The following is a 23,066-nucleotide window of genomic DNA, read 5'->3' as shown; positions in this document are numbered from 1 at the left end:
CTGCAGACTGGAAGCATCCTCACTGGTTTCCAGGTGGGGTCCTATCTTGCCTTGAACACAGGCTTGGCCCCGGCTATCTCATCAACCTACTCCACATACTAGGGGAGGACTCGAGCGTCTGGAATGCTGCCTCCAGTACTCATCCTCTTCTGTCTATTGTGGGTGTCCTTGTCTTGCAGACAGGCAGAAGGATTGAGTGTCAACCCAATGGGTTCATGAGCAGTTTAGGAGCGTGCATGTCTGTGCCAGCTGCTGAGCCCTCCCCAGTAAATGATTAACAAGCAGGATGTCCTGCAACTGACAGAAGATTGAGAGCACACATTCAGTGCAGATGTCCCATCTGCTGGTGAGTGTTGTATTCCAAAATGTTGTCCGACATCCCTTTGCACTTGCACAGTTAGACTGCCCGATGCTCTTCTGAGTATCAGTTTGCAGTGAGCAGACAGTGTTATTTACACTGGTGGAGTGAAGCAGATCATTCATACTCTTCCTGTGCTGCTGTGCATTTCTTTGTTGAGCCCCATGGGCCCTAATCTCGGCTGTGATATCCGCCCAAGGCTGCCACAGTCTGATGGAAGGCCCTCTGCTGCCATCCCTGGGAAACAGTATCTCCTGCCTTTCTTGACTGGCTTGCAGGAGAATCTTCAGAGAGGCTTCACTAAACCGTGGAGCCCTGGGACATTCTCGATGATGAGGGCCTTGAAGGGCAGAGAGACTGAAGCTCCTGGTCTGCAATGAATGAATGGCTGTCCAGATGCTCTTTAAATATGGCACCCAGACCTTTGACCCCATGAGGTAAAGGTGGGGACTACCTGCCTGCTCCCGCTATGAGATTCGACCAGCTCCACACGGGTGCACACGTAATGAGCTGAACAGCACAAGCTCGCATGAGGTCAGCTCCTTCAATGGAAACTGCGCCCACTTCCACGCCCACCACCAAACTTAGACTTCAGAACAAAAGATTCCGGCCACAGAATGAACTGGAATATTGAGTCCATTGGAACACAATATTTTCTGAGAAAGAATCACCTGGAACAAAAAAATCAGTTGAAAAAGAAGCAACTGGAAAACAGAATCCACTGGGGCACATAATCAACCAATGGAACAGAGAGTTAGTCGGAACACAGAATCAACTGCCACAGAACTCACTTGGACACTGAGTCAACTGGGAAACTGAGTCAACTGGGACACTGAGTCAACTGGGACACAGAGGCAACTGGGACACTGAGTCAACTGGGACACAGAGGCAACTGGGACACAGAGGCAACTGGGACACTGAGTCAACTGGGACACAGAGGCAACTGGGACACTGAGGCAACTGAAAAACAGAATCATCTGGAATGCAGAATCGTCTCAAACGCAAAATCAACTCAAACACTGAATCAACTGGGCAAGTAATCAACATGGGCCCAGGATCAACTGGGTCGCAGATTCAGCTGAAACTCAAAATCACCTGGGTCTAAGTTTCACCCTTTTTGAAGGGACATGTGACTTTCACTGATACGTTCTGGGCCATCTCTGATTTCCATTCTACCATTCTAAGTGGGTAAAAATGAACTCTGTAGTGGGTGACAGAAAAGGGACTTGGGAAAGGAGACCTGAGTTTGTCTGTACTATCTGATGGGGAGACCTGCTGATATGAACCAAAGTGACTTCCTGAGCCCGTCATCTTTCTAGTGCCATACAAAAGTGGGTGTGTATCTACCACTAGAACTCTACACTATTTCCTTGGTTAGTGACACAATGTTGCTGAAATGACTCCATGGATCTTGGTTGTTGTGCCCACAGTTTCCAGTCTTGACAGGGCTTCTAAATACTACAGAGAATGCAGACTGTCAAAGTGACAACAATAATGCTCACCATACCTAACACAGAAAAACATATAATACAGGTTAGGAAGCGATTTTAATCTCTACCATGACGCTGTTACACTTGCAGCACGAAACTCCAAAAGCTTGATGTCTATCGATGTACAAGACAGACAACTGCTCCTATTAGACAGCTCGGTGGCCAGGCAAGAACACATGGTCAATTGAGTTTTGGAGAGCTGGAACTTGAAATTTGAAGTTAGCTGTGGCGGTCGGACTCTATTGCACTTTGCTCTGGGTCTGCAGATATTCATTCCTCCTTTGATAGTCCGGCATTATGGTTTTGGCTGGCCAACCAGTTGGCATAAGTACCCTATATATATCCTTTAACAATTGTCGGTCAGTTAAATATTCAACAAAAGTAAGCTTGGACTGGGTGGAATAGACTAAGCTGGGGTCAGTTTGACGGAGAGACAGAGTGAGGTGGGGTCAGTTTGGTGGAGGGACAGAGTGAGGTGGGGTCAGTTGGAGGGACAGAGGGAGCTGGTGTCATTTGGAGGGATTGAGGGAGCTGGGGTCAACTGGAAGGATAGAGTGAGCCAGAGACAGTTTGATGGAGGGACAGAGTGAGCCGGAATCATTTGATAGAGAGGTGGAGGGATCTGAGGTCAATTGGAGGGGCAGATTGAACTGAGGACAGCTGGAGAGATGGAGTGACCTGAGGTCAGTTGGAAGGACAGAGGGAGCTGGGGTTAGTTGGAGGGACATAGTGAGCCAGAGTCAGTTTGATGGAGGGACAGAAGGAGCTGGGGTTAGTTGGAGGGACAGAGAGTGCTGAGGTCAGTTGGAGGGACAGAGGGAGCTGGGGTTGGTTGGAGGGATAGAGGGAGCTGAGGTCAGTTGGAGGGACAGAGGGTGCTGGGGTTAGTTGGAGGGACAGAGGGTGCTGAGGTCAGTTGGAGGGACAGAGTGAGCTGAGGTCAGTTGGAGGGACAGAGGGTGCTGAGGTCAGTTGGAGGGACAGAGGGAGCTGGGGTTAGTTGGATGGACAGAGGGTGCTGGGGTTAGTTGGAGGGACAGAGGGAGCTGAGGTCAGTTGGAGGGACAGTTGTGGTGTAGTCAGCTTGTTCCAGGTCTATGTGCTTAGACAGCTGTTGTCTGCTTGATGCTCTGGAAGCTGACTCTGGTGGGAGATGTTGGAATGGACATCGCCCTGGCAACCCGAGTCCGGATCGAGTGATTGTCTTGCCAACGATGCCATCTTTTTCTCACAGCAGATCGAACCTTTGAGAGGAAACATTAGCATTAGACAATAGAAGAGCTGTTTTATTCACCTTCATTGAAGGAAGTTTGAACATTCTTGTGAAATATTCCGTGTGGCATCAATATTGCAGTTACTAGCTCTGAATACTGGCTCAAAAGCAGGCCTCAACAGATAAAACAAAGTGAAATAAAAACAGAAAATGCTGAAAAAACTCAGCAGGTCTGGCAGTATCTGTGGAGAGAATCATTATCTTAAGATGAGACAAAGTCTTCTCTCCCCAAAAAGTCACCTTGATTTCTGAAAAAAAACATACGTTTTTGAACTTGGTGCTTTCAGAATGCTAAATATGACCTTTCTGTTGCTATCTGCTCTGTTAGTGAGTAACATGTTCCTTATTCAGGGAGCAGAATGAACAAATACTTCTTTATCCAAATCTAACATGCATGAGGGATTTTATAAAGGAAGTAGTGATTCATATTCAATGTTTATTACCCATCCCTTATTGCCCTGAGAAGGTAAGTCTTTTCTTGAACCATTGCATTTGGTGTTATTGGGAGTTCCAGGATTTTTTTGAGACAGTGATAGTGAAAGAACGGTGGTGTAGTTTCAGGTCAGAAAGGTGTGTTTTGGAGGAGATCTTACAGTTGTGGTGTTCCATGTGCTTAGTGCCCTCATTCTTCTAGGTGGTAGAGGTTGTGGGTTTGAAAGGTGTTGTTAAGTGGTCAAGTTCTTGCAGTATATCTTGCCGATGGTATTGTCACTGTACTGGTGGTGGAAGAAGTAGGGGGGGAGAACTAGTGGGGGATGGGATACTTTGTCCTGGATGGCATTGAGGTTTGAGCGTTGTTGGAACTGCGCTCACCCAGACAATTGCTGACTTGTGCCTTGTAGTTGGTGGGCAGGGAATCAGGAAGTGATTTGCTTGTCACAGAATCCCCAGTCTCTGAGCTGCTCTTGTTGCCACAGTAATGAGGCCACCTTGCTGCATTTTTGTTTTAAATGGTTTAAGGATTTCAGCAATTTCCTGATGACTGATGCCAGGTTAACTGGTATTTAGTTTCCTGTTTTCTCTCCCCTTCATAAAGTCCGAAGGTTATTACAGTGCAGAATGAGGCCATTCCACTCACCTTTATTACTGAGTTTCTGGTTTTCAAATGGAATGTACTTTTTCTGAATATTTTGAATCACTTCTTTAAATGTTCCCACTGTTTACTTTAGTCTTTCTTTCACCATTTCTTTTAGTCTTTTTGCCCAATTAACTGTAGCCAGGTCGTCCTTGATATCTATGTAATTGGCTTTGTTGAAGTTTAAAATTCTGATTTTGAGCTGCAGTATGTTGGCCTCAAACTTAATACGGAATTCAATTGTCTTATGATCACTTTTTCTCAAAGAGTTTGAGAAGGGTTTGAGATTTCTGACTGACTCAATGCTAGATCCAAAATAGCTTTGTTTCTGATTGGTTCATAATGTATTGTTCCAGGAAGCTCATGAAAACATTGTCAAACTCACCTTTTGTGTTGCCTTTGCCCACTTGATTTGGCCAATTTATGTAAAGGTTATAAACTCTGGTGAGTATTATATTTGTTACAAGCTCCAATTATTTTTTGCTTAATGCTCTGCCCAGTGCTATAACTGCTTTTTGGGGTCCTGTGAAATACTTCCACCAGCATTTTCTGACCTCTATTATTCCTAATCTCCACACATATTGATTCTGCTTCCTGATCTTCTGAGCCAAGATCCTACCCGACTCCTGTCCTTAAGTCATCTTTTACATTCAGGGTTGCTCTTCCTTACTTTCCATTCTGCCTGACTTTTCAAAATGTTGTGTACCCTGGAATATTTATTTCCCAACCTTGGTCACCTTGAAGCCATGTGGCTGCAATGCTGTTATATCAAACCCATTTATCTCTATTTGTGCCACTAATTCATCTATCTTTTTATGACTACTTCACACATTCCAATAAAGAGCCCTGTAGTACTTGTAAGTTAAACCTTTCCTTACTGTTATGGGGATCATATGATTGTACAGACGAATCAGCCCTAAGCGTGGGGAATCTTCGGGGCCGAGCTTTCTAGCCTTGGTCTTGGAACAAGCATGTAGCTTCATCAGGAGTTTGGTAAATAAACTTTACTATTTCTTACAAGACACCCGCCCTGCACTCCAAGTTTATTACAGTTGACGATGAGGATGGGATAGCGTTGACGCAGCACCTCGCCTCATGATTGTGAGTATTCCGATATTTTAGGGGAAGAAAGAAAAGTGTATTCACCAGCTATGCCTCTCTTTGGCAGAATTGACCATACGACTCATCCATCGAGGACTGGAGTCAATAAATAGAGAGATTAGGTTTCTATTTTGTAGTTAACGAAGAAGAGAAACAGAAGGCAATTTCCCTAAGAATCTAAGGAAGCAAAACATATAACCTAATCCATAGCTTGACAGCTCTGAACGTACCAAATTCCAGCTCCTTCGCCAAGCTAGTCAACCTCGTGAAGGGACATTTTCAGCCTAAACCTTCAGTGGCCATGCAATGATTCAAGTTTAACTCTCAAGTAAGGGCCACCAGTGAGTCAACTGCAACATACATCACAAAGTTAAAACAGTTAACGGAGCACTGTGACTTGGGTGATACTTTAAACGACATGTTGCGTGATTATGTCATAAACGATGACACCATTCAGCGCCGTTTGCTTGCAGAAAGTGAGATAGACCTGAAGCACACCATGGAGATAGTGCTAGCAATGGGGAGTGCTGAGAGGGACTCGCAGGCTTTGCTGAGTGTGCAACGTGGCGCCAATTTGCAGTTAGGGCAGGAACCTGTTTCCGGGCATGGCGCGAAGATCAGGGAGGTTACCGCGAAGTGGGACACGGTCCTTACCACTAGAAAAACAAAAAGAAATACTGGAAGCAGCTCACCAGTAATGCAGAAGTTAAAGTGTTACCATTGTGGGGGGAATCATGCACCCGAAGTCTGTAGATTTAAAGAGGCAGAATGCCACTACTGCCACAAAAAAGGGCATGTTATTAAACAGTGCCAGGACTAGATCAAGGCAGCCATTCAGATAGCAGGCCAAGTTAAATGAAGTACACAATAGAGATGAGCCAGAAGTTACTGAGGCTTACGTTTATTCCCTACACAATCTGAAGGCCAGGAAAACTGAACCAAGTTACGATTTCACTAGAGAAAATTTGGCCGACTGTGAAATCAAAATGAAGGATGAGACAAAACCCTGTGGCAAACACAGGGTAGGATATGTATCCAGAGCCCTTTCTGCAACCAAGAAAGGTTACTCACAAATTGAAACAGAGGGCTTATCTATCGGATGTGGAGTAAAGAAGTTCCATCAATATTTGCATGATCGACTCTTTGCCATAGTGTCAGATCACAAACCACTGTTAGAAACTATCAGTGGGAACATTAGAAACATAAATTTCAAGATTCCTGTTCAGCTATCGCACAACTCCTCATGCGACCACTGGAAAAACACCTTCAGAATTGTTAAGGTAGCGCCAACTTTGTATAAGATTGAGTCTAGTATTCCCTAATTTAGAGGGGAGGGTGGAGCAAAACCAAGGTAGACAGAAAGTGAATCATGGCGTTCACAGTAAAGGTTGAGAGTTTGCTACGGGAGGGACAGTTTTTGTACAAAATTTTGCAACGGGACCGAGATGGGTCCCTGGTACATTCGTCTCTGAAACAGGAACTTTATCTTATCAAGTAGGAGTGGAAAAGAGGATTGTTAGGAAACATGTGGATCATCTCAGAAGTCAAGAAACCCTCCAACAACCAGTTAATCCACCTGAAACCGAACCTTTAACCCCTGAAGTGCCAGATTGACACAGAATAGACATACCCGATGTCTCTGTTGAAGTAAATAATTCTGAACTGCCATTGCCTAAGGATGCTCCTGATGCTGCAGTTCCTGTGCAAGTCGATCCAATGGGAGAATCTCCAGGTGTAGAGTTGCGTTGCTCTACCCGAATCAGAAACACTCCTCAAAAACTAAATCTCTAATTGCAAGAACTGTATATAATTGTATATGATATGGGTTAAGATGTTTTGTAAATAAGAGGCGAAAACAAAATTAAAGGGGGAGGGATGTAGTAATTGTAAGTTAAACCTTTTCTTACTGTTATGGGGATCATGTGACTGTACAGACGAATCAGCCCCAAGCACGGGGTATCTTCGGGGCCGAGCTTTCTATCGTTGGTCTTGGAACAAGCACATAACCTCATCAGGAGTCTGTAAATAAAGTTTATTGCTTCTTACAAGAAACCCATCCTGCACTCCAAGTTTATTACAAGCCCTTAATTTTATATTGTTATCACTATAATTTACATGGACTTATTTACTGATGCACTATTCCTGTTAAACTCTCAGTCCCTTTCTGCTACACTGTTTTTCTTTACCCAAATTGCTACAATATTGCTGTGACCTTTTGCTTTGGATTTCTAAATCTTACTGCGTCTGTCTCTTGCCCTTCCCTGTTAGTTTAAAGCCCTATCCATTGTCCTATAAATTAAAGCCCTACCCACAGCCCATACAATTTATCAGGGCACCAATTTAAACCCAGTTTCAGTGGAGCCCATCCTAATGGCACAGCTTCCTCTTTCACCAGTACTAGTGCCATTTATCAAAACTTCTTCCCACAGCTCTGTTTCAACCATGCATTTAATTCTCCAATCTGCTTAACCCTTTATCTGTAGGGTGGGTGGCTCAAGTTTCCAGTTTGGAGATTATTAAACTTGAATTTCTTCAATTTAATTTGGCCACTAATTCCTCGAATGCTCTCAGCAGAGCACCATTTCTAGCTCTAGCCATGGCTTTAGTTCTTACATGGACCACGACAACTGGGACCTCCATCTCCAAGTTCATTTCCATCAGTAAAAATGTGCCCTGCCATAAATACTGTACCAACGCTATGTCATAACAATCCCTGTCATTAATATTATTCTTATACTACTAAATAATGGGCCATAACTTCTGATGGAGTGGCAACTGAGTCAAATTGTTGCCTGACCTGCTGAGTATTTCCAGCATTTTCTGTTTTTATTTAAAACATTACTCGCAATGTCTAAATAAGTGCTAATCTGATCATCAAATTTACTGTAAAAGGTTAATTTGCACTTGTCAATTATTAAGAATGTGACTCAGTGCAGCTTTTTATTTTAGTAAAGGTCAAAGCACTCACTTGAAAAGAAATGTTTAAGGGCTATCATCAAGTTGCTGTGTAGCTGTTAATGGAGGTGCTTCTGGTTGCATTCTGTAATTGACTTTGACAACCTATTACAAGTCAGCCATGAAAATGTTGCAAGGCAAGCATTTGCTTTGTCAATGAGCAGTGCAATGAGCTGGATGCGAACAGCTTCACATGCTAATACTTCACATTCGGAAGATGGATGTTTTAATATTTTGGGAATACGGTGATGTTCTGTAAAGAAGGATTTGTGTGTGTGTCCGTGATTAATTAAGCTGGGAGGAAGGTGTATAGAAACAGTCTGTGTGTGAGATTTGAGGGATAAAAAGGGTGAAGTTGCTAGATGCATGCATTTGTAATAGGAGGCTATGGTGAAGTTGGATTTTCAAGTAAATAGGTTAGGTTTTAAGAATTTTCATTATCAGATAAGTAAGGACTTGACTTTTCAGCTGTTAAATTTCAAAGAGGAGTTTAGAAGTGACAAGGTACTTTTACAACTAATAAAGATTTCATGAATAAACAAGGGAAGGTTATTAAATTTTAGTTGAACCAAAAGTGGAGACGATAGGAAAACATGAAAGGTTTTTCTGTTTTGGAAAAGTTGAGTTCAAAGAAGTGCTGAGAACAACAGATTTTAAGATGAAAGGGGAAAGGATAGTGAAGGAAAGATGTTGAGCTGAGTTGGGGGTGACTGTGTGGGACAGATGTCCTGAGACGAGCTCTGTGCTGAGAAAAGGTCTGAAATCTGAAACAGCCACCCAGTGAGACCAGACAAGTCCTTGTTTTCAGAAAGCAGTTTGCTTTCAAAACTTTTTCGGATTTTCACAGCAGAGTGAAAGAGAGTGAGAGGTTGTGTGGTGTCTCTTTACTAAAGTGATAGCAGTTTTGCCTTGGGGTAACATTACTGGATTTTATGTTTAAAAATCTATAAAGAAGCTATTCCCAAATAGTTTACTTGTGTGTTCTGACCAGGTGGAGTTTTGGGGGGGTGGGGGATGTTTGGTAAGACTGTTTTAACGGTGTAACTTTAATCTTGTGTGCCTGAGGGTTTTTTCTTCTTGTTGATAAAACTTTTCGAAGTTTCACTGGGATTCTATGCTTCTGTGATCAGTAATTCTTTCCCTCATTTTCAAAATACAAAAAATGGTTATGATCATTAAGATAAGTTTCCCTCTGGCATTTGGCTTGCTCAGCGATAAACATCAGCTACGATCGTAACCAATTTGGAGGCTTGTCCGGGATTTAAACATTTCTTGATTGAATTGGGATTTGTGAATTTAAGGGATATGGATACAAGGGGAGTACTGAATTCAGGAGTTTTGTGTTGAAGGATTTTAAATGTTTTGAATTGGGAGAGAGCAGATTTTAGTAAAATAAGGCAGGATCTGGCCAAGGTAGACTGGGAACAGTTACTTGTGGGGAAATCTACAGAGGAGCAGTGGGGGGGGTTCAAAAAGGAAATGGGGAGGGCACAGGCTCAACATGTTCCCTCTAGGGTGATAGGAAGGAGTAACAAGCCCAGAGAACAATGGATGACCAGAGATATTCAGGTTACAATGAGAAGGAAAAGAGAGGCTTTTAGCAGGTACAAGGGAAGCAAATCAGCAGAGGCATTAGTGGAGTACAGAAAGTGCAGGGTGGAGCTTAAGAAAGCAATTAGGAGAGCAAAGAGGGGATATGAGAAAGCTCTGGCTGATAAAAGTAGGGAAAATCCCAAGATATTCTGTAAGTATATCAATGGGAAGAGGATAACCAGGGAAAGAGTAAGGCCCATTAGAGACCAAGGGGGCAATCTATGGGTGGAGCCAGAGGACATCGGTAGAGTGTTGAATGAATACTTCACATCCCTCTTCACTCAAGAGAATGAGGATGAAGGTATCAAACTCAGGGAGAGAGACTGCGAGGTTCTTAAGCAAATTGATATAGGGAGTGACAAGGTATTGGAGGTGTTGGCAGGCTTAAAAGTGGACAAATCTCCAGGTCTGGATGATTTGTGTCCCAGATTTCTGAGGGAGGCAAGGGAGGAGATCGCAGGGGCTCTGACCCAAATCTTTAATTCCTCTCTGGCCACAGGGGACTGGAGAACAGCTAATTTGGTTCCGCTATTTAAGAAGGGTTGAAGCGAGAAGCCAGGGAACTACAGACCAGTGAATCTCACGTCATTGGTAGGGAAACGATTGGAGAAACTTGTGAAGGAGAGAATCTATCTCCACTTGGAGAGGCAAGGTTTGATCAGGGATAGTCAGCATGGCTTTGTCAGAGGGAGGTCATGCCTAACAAATTTGATTGAATTTTTTGAGAAGGTGACCAGATGTGTAGATGAGGGTAGTGCAGTTGATGTAGTTTATATGGATTTCAGCAAAGCCTTTGACAAGGTCCCACTTGGGAGGCTTATAAAGACGGCAGATGCACATGAGATACAGGGTAATTTGATAAGATGGATTCAAAATTGGCTTAGTTGTCGGATACAGAGGGTGATTACAGAAGGATGCTTTAGTGACTGGAAGCCAGTGTCCAGTGGCGTACCACAGGGATCTGTGCTGGGTTCTCGATTATTTGTAATTTATATAAACGATATAGATGACTATGTGGGGGGTGGGATTAGTAAGTTTGCGGATGACAAAAAGATTGGCTGGGTGGTTAACAGTGAGGTTGAGTGTCTTGGGCTACAGTAAGATATAGACGGGATGGTCAAATGGGCAGATAAGTGGCAGATGGAATTGAACCCTGAAAAGTGTGAGGTGATACACTTTGGAAGGAGTAATTTGACAAGGAAGTATTCAATGAACAGCATGACACTAGGAGGTTCTGAGGAACAAAGGGACCTTGGCGTGTGTGTCCACAGATCTCTGGAAGCGGAGGGGCATGTCAGTGGGGTGGTGAAAAAGGCATGTGGGACACTTGCCTTTATTAATCGAGGCATAGATTACAAAAGTAGGGAGATCATGTTGGAGTTGTATAGAACCTTGGTGAGGCCACAGCTGGAGTATTGTGTGCAGTTCTGGTCACCATATTATAGGAAGGATGTGATTGCACTGGAGTGGGTGCAGAGGAGATTCACCAGGATGTTGCCTGGGATGAAACACTTAAGTTATGAAGAGAGGTTGGATAGACTTGGGTTGTTTTCGTTGGAGCAGAGAAGACTGAGGGGCGACCTGATCGAGGTGTACAAGATTATGAGGGGCATGGACAGGGTGGATAGGGAGCAGCTGTTCCCCTTAGTTGAAGGGTCAGTCACGAGGGGACATAAGTTCAAGGTGAGGGGCAGGATGTTTAGGGGGGATGTGCGGAAAAACTTTTTTACCCAGAGGGTGGTGACGGTCTGGAATGCGCTGCCTGGGAGGCTGGTGGAGTCGGGTTGCCTCACATCCTTTAAAAAGTACCTGGATGAGCACTTGGCACGTCATAACATTCAAGGATATGGGCCAAGTGCTAGTAAATGGGATTAGGTAGGTAGGTCAAGTGTTTCTCATGTGTTGGTGCAGACTCGATGGGCTGAAGGGCCTCTTCTGCACTGTGTGATTCTGTGAGAGTTGTATGTACTGACCAAAATTCTTTGAAGTTTCTGGAAAAGCTTTGAGACAAAAACACCAGATTATTCCAGAACAGTTTGTTATTGCAACCATTCAATTTAAAAAATACACATATAGCTGGTGTGAGAATATAATTGCAGATACGTTGTCAAGAGCTTAAATTCAAAAGGAAATTGAGAATGGACTGGAATGAATTTTAATCTTACAAAAGAATTCTATCTACTTTCATGGTTGATGCATGTCGACCAAAGTGTAATCTTTTTTTTTTGTCTAGTAAGTAATACGAAGTGGGTTGAGAAATTGAAAAAGACTTTTTGAAATATTATATTTCATTTATTTAACTGAAGGAGGTATGAACATGGATGTTTTATTTTAATATTTTGGGGATATGGTGATATTCTGTGTGTGTGTCCCCATGATTAATTATACTGGGGGGAAGGTGTATACAGGCAGCTTGTCTGTGAGAGGTGAGAGATTAAAGGGTTAAAAATCTAGATGCATGCATTTGTCATGAGAGGCTATGGTGAATTTGGATTTTCAAGTGAATAAATTGCATTTTTAAAATTTTCATTATCAGATAAGTAAGGACTTGACTTTTCAGCTGATAGATTTCAAAGTGGAGTTTAGAAGTGACAATGGACTTTTACAACTTACAAAGTTTTCATAAATAAACAAGAAAAGGTTATTACATTTTATTTGACCTGAAAGTGGAGGCAATAGGAAAACATGAAAGATTTCTATATTTTAGAAAAGTTGCATTCAAAAAAGTGCCGAGGATAATGGATTCTAAGATGAAAGTGGAAAAGGATATTTAAGGAAAGATGTTGAGCTGAGTTTGGGGTGGCTGTGTGGGACAGATGCCGTGAGACTGGCTCTGTGCTGAGAAAAGGTCTGCAATCTGAAATGGCCACCCAGTGAGACCAGGAAAGTCTTTGTTTCAGAAAGCAGTTTGTTTTCTGAACTTTCTTGAATTTCCACAGCAGAGTGAAAGAGAGTGAGAAGTCATATGGCCTTTACTAAAGCGACAGCAGTTATGCCTTGGGGTAATATTACTGGATTTTTATGATTAAAAATCCATAAGGGGGCTGTTCCCAACTAGTTTACTTGTGTGTTCTGACCAAGTGGATTTTTTGGAGGGGATGTTTGGTCAGACTGTGTTAACTGTGTAACTTTAATCTTGTGTGCTTGTTTTCATCTTGTTAATAAACCTTTAATTTTAAAATCATAAAAGTGTTATTGGGATTCTATGCTTCTGTGATCAGTAGTTCTTTCCCTCATTTTCAAAATACAAAAATAATGGTTCTGATTAGTAAGACAAGTTTCCGCCTGGGATTTGTCTTGCTCAGTGAATAACATCGGCTGTGGTTGTAACAACAGAAACAGTGCAGCTAAATTCAAAGTGTAGCTGGGTGTCTTAGTTCGGACACTTGTGGAATGGGCATTGATAAGCTAATGCCCTTTCCTCATTTGTTTTAAAATAGTTTCTTGAAGCTGAGCATCCAGCTCTAAAGGGATGATGTCTCAAATGGCAAGTTTCAGAAGAAAAGACCAACCGGAGTTATAGACGAACCGAATTGAAGGGATCAATTGTTTTATACATACAATGACAGTTAACAGGTTGTCAATGGAATCTAATCGGGAGTTTTGGATGACATATAATCTGGATTGAGGTATGGGCTCGAATCTAATTGAATGGTCCAGGTGAGTTTTAATTACAGTAAAACCAGTAGTCTGGAATCTAATAGACATGACCAACTGGTTTATATATAAAATAACAAATAGCTGTAAATGAGTTACTGACTGGAAACTAATTGAGGAGTTCTGCTAATTTATATATATATAGAATAAGAGACACCCAGGAGTCAGTTACAGGCTGGTAACTAGTCGAGATGTTTGGGGGATTTCTATATTGAATAACAAAACCTGGGAGTGAGTTATAGGCTGAAACATAATCGAGGGTTGGGAAATGCAAATCAAATATTGTTGGGGATCTTCTGGAAGTGTGTGTGAGATCAGAGTGGGCCATTGACATTTTCAAATGCCTGAATAGATGAGTGTAGTTCAAGCTTTTTTGATGAGAAACAAGAACAGGCCTACAGTTTCGGGATATCTTATTGCAAGCTTTGCAAATAATTAATCTGTTGTGTGATACAAGGTGAAGGGAAGTGTTAATTGTAGAGTAATGAGTTAATGGTTATATTAGTGAGACCATGATGATATTAATGACATAACTGTGACATCAGGGATCAGATGACTGAGAGATTCCAAGAGAGCTAGACGCAGAACAATCTGTGTCCTGATTAGCATGTGCTCCTTATAAATAGTGTAAACAAATAGTTTTGGGAAAACTATATCACCTATCTCAAGATGCTTGTAGCCTAGGTAAGACCTCACCCAAACATGGTAGCAGCACTGGAGGCCACAGTCTAACAAACTGCAGCTGTGGATCAGCAGTCCATGAGTGGCAACCAGTGAAAGAAGGAAATTGACTTTGCAGCTACGAAGATTACATCTGAGAAACTGTGGTGTACTGTGATGAGGGCACCATGAGAGACACAATGTCGATCGCCACTAAGCACCCACTACACCTTCCGCAACCTTTCCAACACATCAGAGTCCATAACAAGGACAGCGATGGGAGCTCTGAAAGAAGTAGTTTGGAAAGTTCTGAATGGCTTCAGGGTTACATAGAACACCTCAGAAACACCAGGCCAGTACACTTTCATATGCAGTGGGGGCCATAGCTGATGAGGTCTAAAAGTCCTCGGTATCACACAGTGAGGTTATGGGCACCCTCAATAAGCACTTCAGCTCTAAAAAATAATTTGGCGAAAGAGGGTACAAGGTTCGACCAGAGGAGCCGACGTGCATCAACTGATTCCTCTGTCAATGATTTGTATCAATTCCCTAGCATTTGCAATTAGGGAGCCTCCAAGCATGGGTTTCTTTGCAACGGATCAGGTCAGGCCTTTTGAAATCCATAACCTATTCAACTTTAGAGTTGCAGGTGGAGCAGACGCAGACATCAGACTCAGGGTGCAATCCAGGGCAGCATGGAGGCTCGGGGCAGGTTGATCCTGTATGTAGGCCCAAAGTTGGGAGCCCCTCCCACTACATATCCCAGGATAAAGCCCGCCAAAACTGCCAAAGGGGCAAGAAGGACCCACCCCACTATTGTAAAACGTGTCAGATGCGGTGCATCATCACAGAACATGGCCTGCAGGGGGAACCGAATGTTTTTGCCGTGACATAACTGTGTCTGATAATAGCTGATTGTGGTAGTGGACTCCAGTATTAAATACTAAACGGTACTCTGTGCTATATACTCAGTCACCTGGCCTGGGGGTTGAAGGTCAGATAGTGCATGTTGGAGCCTGTCTTGATAAGGTTCAGACACTGCAGATATGTGTTTATGTAAGGAAAATGTGTTATCAATAAAGTTAGCTCAGCTACAATGTTAAGGGCGTTTGTGCATCATTGAAATGAAAAACAAGACATGGGCCTGGATTTTTCCTATGGCAGGCAGGCTGGACGGGAGTGGGCATGGGCATGGAGCCGATTGCCCCCCTGCGATCGGCTGCGAGCCACCATTTTATGTGGGCAGGCCAATTAAGGCCTGTCCAGCGTAATGCTCAGCGCTACCTGTGCGGGTGGGGAGAGGAGGGAGAGTCGGGACCTGCACTTTGCGCACAAAAGAGCGCAGCAATCTCCCTAAGGCACGGAGCTGCCTCAGGGAGATTGAATAGACAACTAAAAACTTCAATAAATGATGTAAAAATTTATTCAAACATGTCCCCTCATGTGACAGTGTCACACGAGTTGGGACATGTTTGTAAAGGTGAGGAAATTTATTTAATTGTTTTATAAAAGCTTCAGGAAACCTCATCCCGCCCGTGGATGAGGTTTCCTGAAAAACGTGAAGGCCGCTTGGGGATTTTGCCTGCCGCTAACCTTAAGGTTGGACGAGCAATGTTCTTAAATACTTCAATTACATTCTTAATGGCCTTAATAGGTCGTTGACATTTTGGCGGGCGCGCAACCGACTCCGGCGCGAACAGAATATTGCGATGACGTCAGGACGCACGCCCGACATCATTGCGCATCATTTTATGCATCGGCGTGTTGGGCCTGACCCCGCACACCGACCGGAAGATTCAGCCTACCCCCAGAGCTCAGTTTGGAGGGCAATCTCGTCCAAAACTGGAGGAGGTTCCGGCAGCAATTTGAGCTGTACCTCACAGCGGAGGGAAGTGATAAAAAAGACCCTCAGGTGCAGTCTTCCATCTTTCTTCAAGTAGCAGGGGAAGAAGTCTTAGAAGCCTATAACACATTCATGACTGAAAGTGATGAGAAACAAAATGACTTGAAAGAAATAATGGAAAAATCCGAAGCCTTCTGCAGCCCTAAGAAAAACACCACGTATGAAAGGTAGCGATTTTTTACACGCATGCAAGGCAGTGACAACATTAGTCAGTATGTAACTGAGCTGAGAAAGAAAGCTAAATCCGGTGAATTTGGAGAGTCTGAAGAATCACTCATCTGAGATAGAGCGACGTGTGGGATCGCAAATGACGCTATGAGAAAATGGCTTTTGAGAGAAGTTGATCGCATGCTGGAGAAAGCAATAAAAATCTGCAGAGCGGCAGATAACGAAATGCCAGATTACACAGATGATAGAAGATGATAAACCAAACACAGTCAAGCAGTTAGATGCAGTTAAACAGAAACAGCCCAGGAAAGAACAAATAGACAACCTGAGGTAAAAAGAACGAAACTGGTATTAAAACATTTAAAAGCAGCCGATGAGGGACAGAGCATTTACCACATAGTTGCCCAGCCTACAGACAGCAGTATAAGAACTGTGATAAACTAAATCACTTCACTAAGATGTTTAAATCGAAGTGCATGTGATTGCAGATGCTGGCACAGACACTGAAACTGAACTTTTCGTTGGTGCAGTAACAGCAAATTCCAAAGAAGACGAATGGAAGATTGATTTCAAAATCGCTGACATGATGGTGAATTTCAAGCTTGACTAAGGTGCACAAGCAAACGTCTTTCTCAGCAGCCTGTATTGTAAGATAGGCAAAGAAAAACAGCTAACTAAAACAAAAATCAAGCTGCTTACTTATACACATGAAAAAATTGCTGCAGAAGGCAAGTGCACACTTAAAGTGAACTCAAAAAACAGTCTCAAGCACTTCCATTCATAGTGGTGAAAACTGATTCAAAACCCATTGTTGGAAACGAAGCTTGTGAAAATCTGAAGCTAATCAAGAGAATAATGGCTGTCACCACTGATGACATCCTGAGCGACTATAAAGATGTATCCCAGGGACACCATCAAGGTTGATGAAACTGTGACACTCAAAATACACCCGCTCGGGAAAATACCAGTGATGCTGAGAGACTGACTGAAAGCAGAGATGAACAGAATGGAGAAACTTCACATCATCAAGAAAACTGAAAAACTGACAAAGTGGGTTAATCCAATTGTAATTGTAGAAAAATCAGATGGGAATCTGAGAGTCTGCCTGGATCCCAGAGACCTAACCAGGCAGTAGAAAGAGAGCATTACCAGCTGCCCACAGTAGAAGAGGTCACGTGTAAGCTTGTTGATGCTAAATACTATTCAGTCTTGGATGCGAGTTCAGGCTTCTGACAGGTCAAACTGGACGAACGCAGCTCCTATCTCTGCACCTTCAACACACCATACGGGCAATACAGGTTTTTACGCTTACCTTTTGGTATTAATTCAACTCCGGCAGTGTTCCACAGAACAGTGAAGCAGCTGTTTGAAGGGTTAGATGGCATGGAAACCTATATTGATGATGTGCTGGTCTGGGGAGCATCATGAGAAGAACATGACCACAGACTGAGGCAGGTGCTGGCCAGAGCTAGAGAAAGGAAAAGTTGAAGAAGGAAAAATGCAAAACAGGTGTCCAGGAAATTAAGTACTTGGGGCACGTGTGAACAAGCGAGGGACTGAAGCCAGACCCGAGTAAAATCAAAGCAGTCGTAAACATGCCACCCCCAGAATATAAGAAAGACTTGGAGCAGTTTTTGGGAATAGTGACCTATCTTGGGAAATTCATTCCAAACATGTCAGACCTCTCAGAGAACTTCTACAAAATGATGTGGAATGGCACTGGGAGCAAAGTCACTAGGAAGCTTTGACCAGTCCAAAGAGAACACTGACCCAGTGTCCTCTCAGACTGGTCAGTCAGCCGGTCAAGATCTCAGTGAACACTTCAAAGACTGGCCTGGGGGCTGTCCACCTGCAAAATGAGTCACCAGTGGCATACACTTCATAGGCAATGACTGAATCACTGCAGCGATATGCACAAATAGAGAAAGAAATGCTAGCAATTGTGATTGGCCTAGAACATTTCCACCAGTTTGTCTATGGCAAAGACATGGAGGTAGAGTCTGATCATAAGTCTTTGGAAGCTACACATAAAAAGCCCCTGAACTGTGCACCACCAAGAATCAAAAGATTATTTATGTGTCTGCAGAAGTACCAGGTCAGAATTAAATCAAACCGGGCAAGGAAATGTACATCGCAGACACTCTGTCACGTGCAGACCTACCCCCATCACGGAGAAAGAGGACAAAGAAACAGAAGCACAGGTTCACATGCTGACAAAGAACTTACCTGTGGCTATAACCAAACTGGATGAGATCAGGGAAGTGACCAAGAACGACGTCACCCTGAGAAAACTGCAGCAGATTGTGCAAACTGACTGGCCCACACATCGGAGCGGAGCCCCTTCTGCTGTACAAGAACACGGGGACTTCCGTGAGGAGCTTCATGTAGCAGAAGGAATACTTTTTAAGGGAAAAAAGATCATGGCCAGGATTTTCCGTTTGGTGAAGGGGGGAGCGGGAGTGGACTGGATTGTTGCCTGCGATTGGGTCCGCGCCGCCATTTTACGCGGGCGGGCCATGCGTATTTCCCGACTCCCATGGATAGCGGGAGTGTGCGGGCGGGGGCGGGCGTGCACAGACTGCCAGGTCCAATGGTGACCCCGCACTCAGTTTAAAAGAAGGCCTGGCAGCCTTTTGTAGGCTGCTCACAATGGCTAGCAGCAGAGGGGTTCGAGTGAGCAGGCCAGGCTGGAGGGTGGGACAGCGGAGCAGGCCAGGCTGGAGGGTGGGACAGCGGGACAGGCCAGGCTGGAGGGTGGGACAGCGGAGCAGGCCAGGCTGGAGGGAGGGCTAGCGGGACAGGCCAGGCTGGAGGGAGGGCTAGCGGGACAGGCCAGGCTGGAGGGTAGGACAGTGGAGCAGGCCAGGCTGCAGGGTGGGACAGCGGGACAGGCCAGGCTGGGGAGTGAGCCAGTGGAGCAGGCCAGGCTGGAGAGTGAGCCAGTGGAGCAGGCCAGGCTGGAGGGTGGGCCAGCGGGACAGGCCAGGCTGGAGAGTGAGCCAGTGGAGCAGGCCAGGCTGGAGGGTGGGCCAGCGGGACAGGCCAGGCTGGAGAGTGAGCCAGTGGGACAGGCCAGGCTGGAGGGTGGGCCAGCGGGACAGGCCAGGCTGGAGGGTGGGCCAGCGGGACAGGCCAGGCTGGAGAGTGAGCCAGCGGAGCAGGCCAGGCTAGACCTGGATCCAGTGATGCGAGCACTTCAACGATTTGATGCACTCTGGTGGGTGAGTACCATTAGGGTTAGGGTTAAGGTTAGGGTGGGTACCATGTTGGCATTGGGCATTTAACCCTCTGCGGCACCCCCCCCCCCCCCCCACCCCCACAAGTCTTAGTGTTGTGACTGCAGTGAATCTTTGCGGGAATTTTTCCCTTGCTGAGTGGGCCAGCAGATGGTGCCAATGCTGAGGTCAGCCTGAGTGGGTCATGAGGAGATGAGTTTTCCCCTGCAGCATGTGTTGATCTTAGTCCCACATGACCGGTTTGGCGGCAACCTGGAGGAGCTGTACCTAGGCGCAGACTCAGAACTCCAGGATATGACCTTGTCAGGGTGATGAGATGGTGGAAGGGGAGCTTCAAGGTGGCGTGGCAACGAACCATCTGCTGCCCTCTACGCTGCACGTGCCTGCGCCTCCTTGCTATGGAAGGAAATACTGTGTGGTTCCTAACGTGATGTAGGCAGCATGTGTCCAAGGGGGAGGTGGGCCTAGCATCTTTGTGTGAGTGCTCAGGAGCAGCGGGGTGAGGAGGTACTGGAGGCCTGATATGTCCCACTCTGGTTGGGGTGGGCCATGCGCGAACGACGTCCATGTGCAATTTGCCCTAATCAATGCTTTGCTCTCTTTTTCAGGAGAAGAATGCTCATAATGCGGCTGAGCGTGTGAGGACTGGAGGCGGCCAGGCACAGCTCTCTATATTAAGCCGCGTCGAGCAGGAGGCCCTTGAACTGGAGAGGCACCATGCACCCAGGTCCACTGGTGTCGGTGAGGCTGGGGTGTCACAACCAGGTATTTAAGCCCAACAGTGAGGTCCACATTGTCCTCCCAAGAGCCATAACACTGATGATTGTTACAATAGTTATTGTTGCAACATTACTGGACCATTGGTTATGGAAGGATGAGCACATAATGAGCCGGAGGGACAGGGATGAAGTTTGTCAGTGTCTGCACGCTAATTGATCCATTGTCCTTGTTCTTCTTTTCAGCATCATTACAGCAGGGCTGGGAGGAAGAGCAGCAGATGCCCCCTCTTACACTTGAGGGGCCTGAAGTCTCACCAGCGTCACACAATTTCTGCAACACAGGCACTAGCGCAGATACTGGCACCTCGGTGGGAATTAGAACAATGGCTAGTGTCCCGGGACACAGTGGCGAGGGCACTTCACACTTGCTGGAGGAGCTGGCAGAGACAGAGAGTGCCCATTGTGCCAGCAGTCAGAGGGCTGCAGGGGACCAGGCACATGCTCAGTTGGTGCCTGATGATGAGCCTCTGGAGTTGTCTGCGATGCAGCAGGTGCAGGAAATGTGGCCGGGTGTGTGGGAGCATCTGGGGGAGGTACATGAGGCTATGCTTGGCATGGTGTCCATGGTGGAGGAGTCCATGCGGACGTTTGCTGAAGCAATGAGCCTCATGGGCGAGCGCCATGTGTCCTCCATGGAGAGAGTGGCGGCTCTCATGGAGAGCTTACTCCAGGAGACCAATCAGGGCTTCCTGGGGATGCGCTCTGACCAGCAAGCCCTCACATCGGCATTGACCTCAGCTGGTCAGTGCCAGTGTGGGAGATGGTGTTGGCATCAAGCTTCCCAGCTTGTTGCCCATCCATCCACGGTGAGCAGGGAGGTCCGAAGAAACCTCACGTTGGCGCAGCAGCTGCCTGGCATCTCTGTAGGCTCCTCTTGGGGCGCTCCGGATGAGGGCGGCAGCTCATCCGCCCCTTCTCCCAGTGACCGTATCATCTGGTGAGGCTGCGACGGCTGCAGAACTGGCCGCTCCCTCCCAGGCGGGCCCAGCACAGGCTCCATGGGCCAGAGGACGGCTGCCAAGGTCACCGAGGCCAACAGGACAGCAGAGTCCGCAGGCTGGCTCACAAACCACTCCGAACGATGGGGCAGCACCAAGACGTAGCACCTGGAAATAAAAACATAAGGCACCTTAGGCACACCATGAGTTTTTCACTGGTGCTTTTGTGTTGGCCTGAGATTAGGTCCTTATGATTTCTTTTTGATTGTTTACACTATTGTTTTCAATTTGTGATAACTTCTGCTTCACACATTAAATGCCAGATGTGTGACCATGGCTGAGGGTGCCTGTGTATGTGTATGTTTGAGAAAAGTGTAATGAGTGATTTGTTGGACATTCAGCTTTATGTACCAGGCCCTTAGTTAGTGCTGCTCACCTGGCAGATTTTGCACTTGGTGTCGAGTATCAAGGCGGCAGCCCAGGCTTGTCCTGGGGGTCCATCTGTGGTGTTCTAGCTGAAGGTTCATTGGATTAAAGCCTCCCGGGTGTCCCTGCCTCCCTGGAGTATGCCCGGGTCAGCGTCTCCCCCCTCAGCATTTCCCTGTATGTGCTCATCCTCGGACTCACTGCTGGACTCATCATGTGCAGCCGCAGACACTGCGTTGATGTCTTCATCGTCCACAGCGTCCCCCCTTTTCCAGCGTAAGATTGTGGAGAGCGCAGCATGCAACCACTATCACCGAGATACGATCTGGGGGGTATTGGAGGGCGCCCCCTGAGCGGTCCAGGCATCAGAAGCGCATCTTGAGAAGACCGATGGCTCTCTCCACCACAGCCCTTGTGGTGCCGTGGCTCCTATTGTAACGTTGCTCAGCTTCTGTTCTTGGATGGTGGAGAGGCGTCATGAGCCACCTTCTGAGGGGACAGCCCTTGTCACCCAGCAGCCATCCATCCAGCCGGGCTGGAGCACTGAAGAGCCCCGACACCTGGGAGTGTCTCAGGACGTAGGCATCGTGGGAGCTGCCTGGGTACCTTGCACAGACTTGTAGAATCAGCATCCTGTGATCACACACTATCTGCACGTTCATGGAGTGGGAGCCCATCCTGTTGACGAAGGCACCGGGCTCACCCGCTGGCGCCTTGATGGCCACATGTGTACAGTCTATAGCACCCTGGACACGGGGGAAGCCAGCAATGGCCGCGAAGCCTCTGGCTCACTGTGTCTGACTTGCCTGGTCCCAACGGTAGTGGATGAACCTCAATGCACGCCTGAACAGAGCGTCTGTGACCTGCTTGACACAAGTGTGGACAGCTGATTGGGAGACAGTGCAAAGATCACCCACTGAGCCCTGGAAAGAGCCAGAGGCATAGAAGTTGAGGGCAGCTATGACCTTCAGAGCCACTTGCATGGGGTGTCCACCCACACAGTAAGCGGAGATCTCAGGGCAATCATCTGACAGATATAGTTGACTGTCTCGCTTGACAGTCGGAGCCTCCTTCGGCATTGCACCTCAGACATATTGAGGTAGCTGCTTCGCCGCCTGTATACCCTGGCAGCAGGATAGCGGCCCCTTCCGCCTTGGACTACCTCTTGGCCCTGCACTCCTTGTGCCTGCGCCTGTCCTCCCAAAGGTGGCTCCCCTGGAGGCTGAATGTGCACTTCTGGCCTCCTCCCACTTCCAGCCCTCCCTTCCTCCTTAGAGGACAGATCAGCTCCCATTCCCAGGCTAAGGGAAGGCTTCCTGAAACCTGCAGGCCCAGAAAAGATTCCTCACTGCAAAGTGCTGACCTGGAGGTTAAGGGTCCAGAAGAAGCTGCTGGGATGCGTTCTGAACTACTGCAGATCACACAGGCAAGTTTGAAAAACTTTCACCAAGAAA

At 46.0% G+C, this 23,066-nt stretch overlaps 1 protein-coding gene across 1 annotated transcript in view; it reads right to left on the bottom strand.

Annotated features, from left to right (window-relative positions):
• Positions 1-1,926: 1,926 nt before the first annotated feature.
• LOC144668101 (corticotropin-releasing factor receptor 1) overlaps positions 1,927-23,066 on the bottom strand; it is a 233,317-nt gene continuing 212,177 nt past the window's right edge. The window contains exon 12 of the mRNA XM_078529890.1: positions 1,927-3,092. Within this exon, the coding sequence (XP_078386016.1) occupies positions 2,952-3,092 (141 nt within the window). The 3' untranslated portion in view covers positions 1,927-2,951. The remainder of the gene's footprint in view (positions 3,093-23,066) is intronic.

This window comes from Cetorhinus maximus, chromosome 25 (assembly GCF_964194155.1).
Source record: "Cetorhinus maximus chromosome 25, sCetMax3.hap1.1, whole genome shotgun sequence".
Lineage (NCBI taxonomy): Eukaryota > Metazoa > Chordata > Chondrichthyes > Lamniformes > Cetorhinidae > Cetorhinus > Cetorhinus maximus.
Note: the sequence above shows the minus strand (reverse complement) of the source record. Positions and strands in the feature narration are given on the sequence as shown.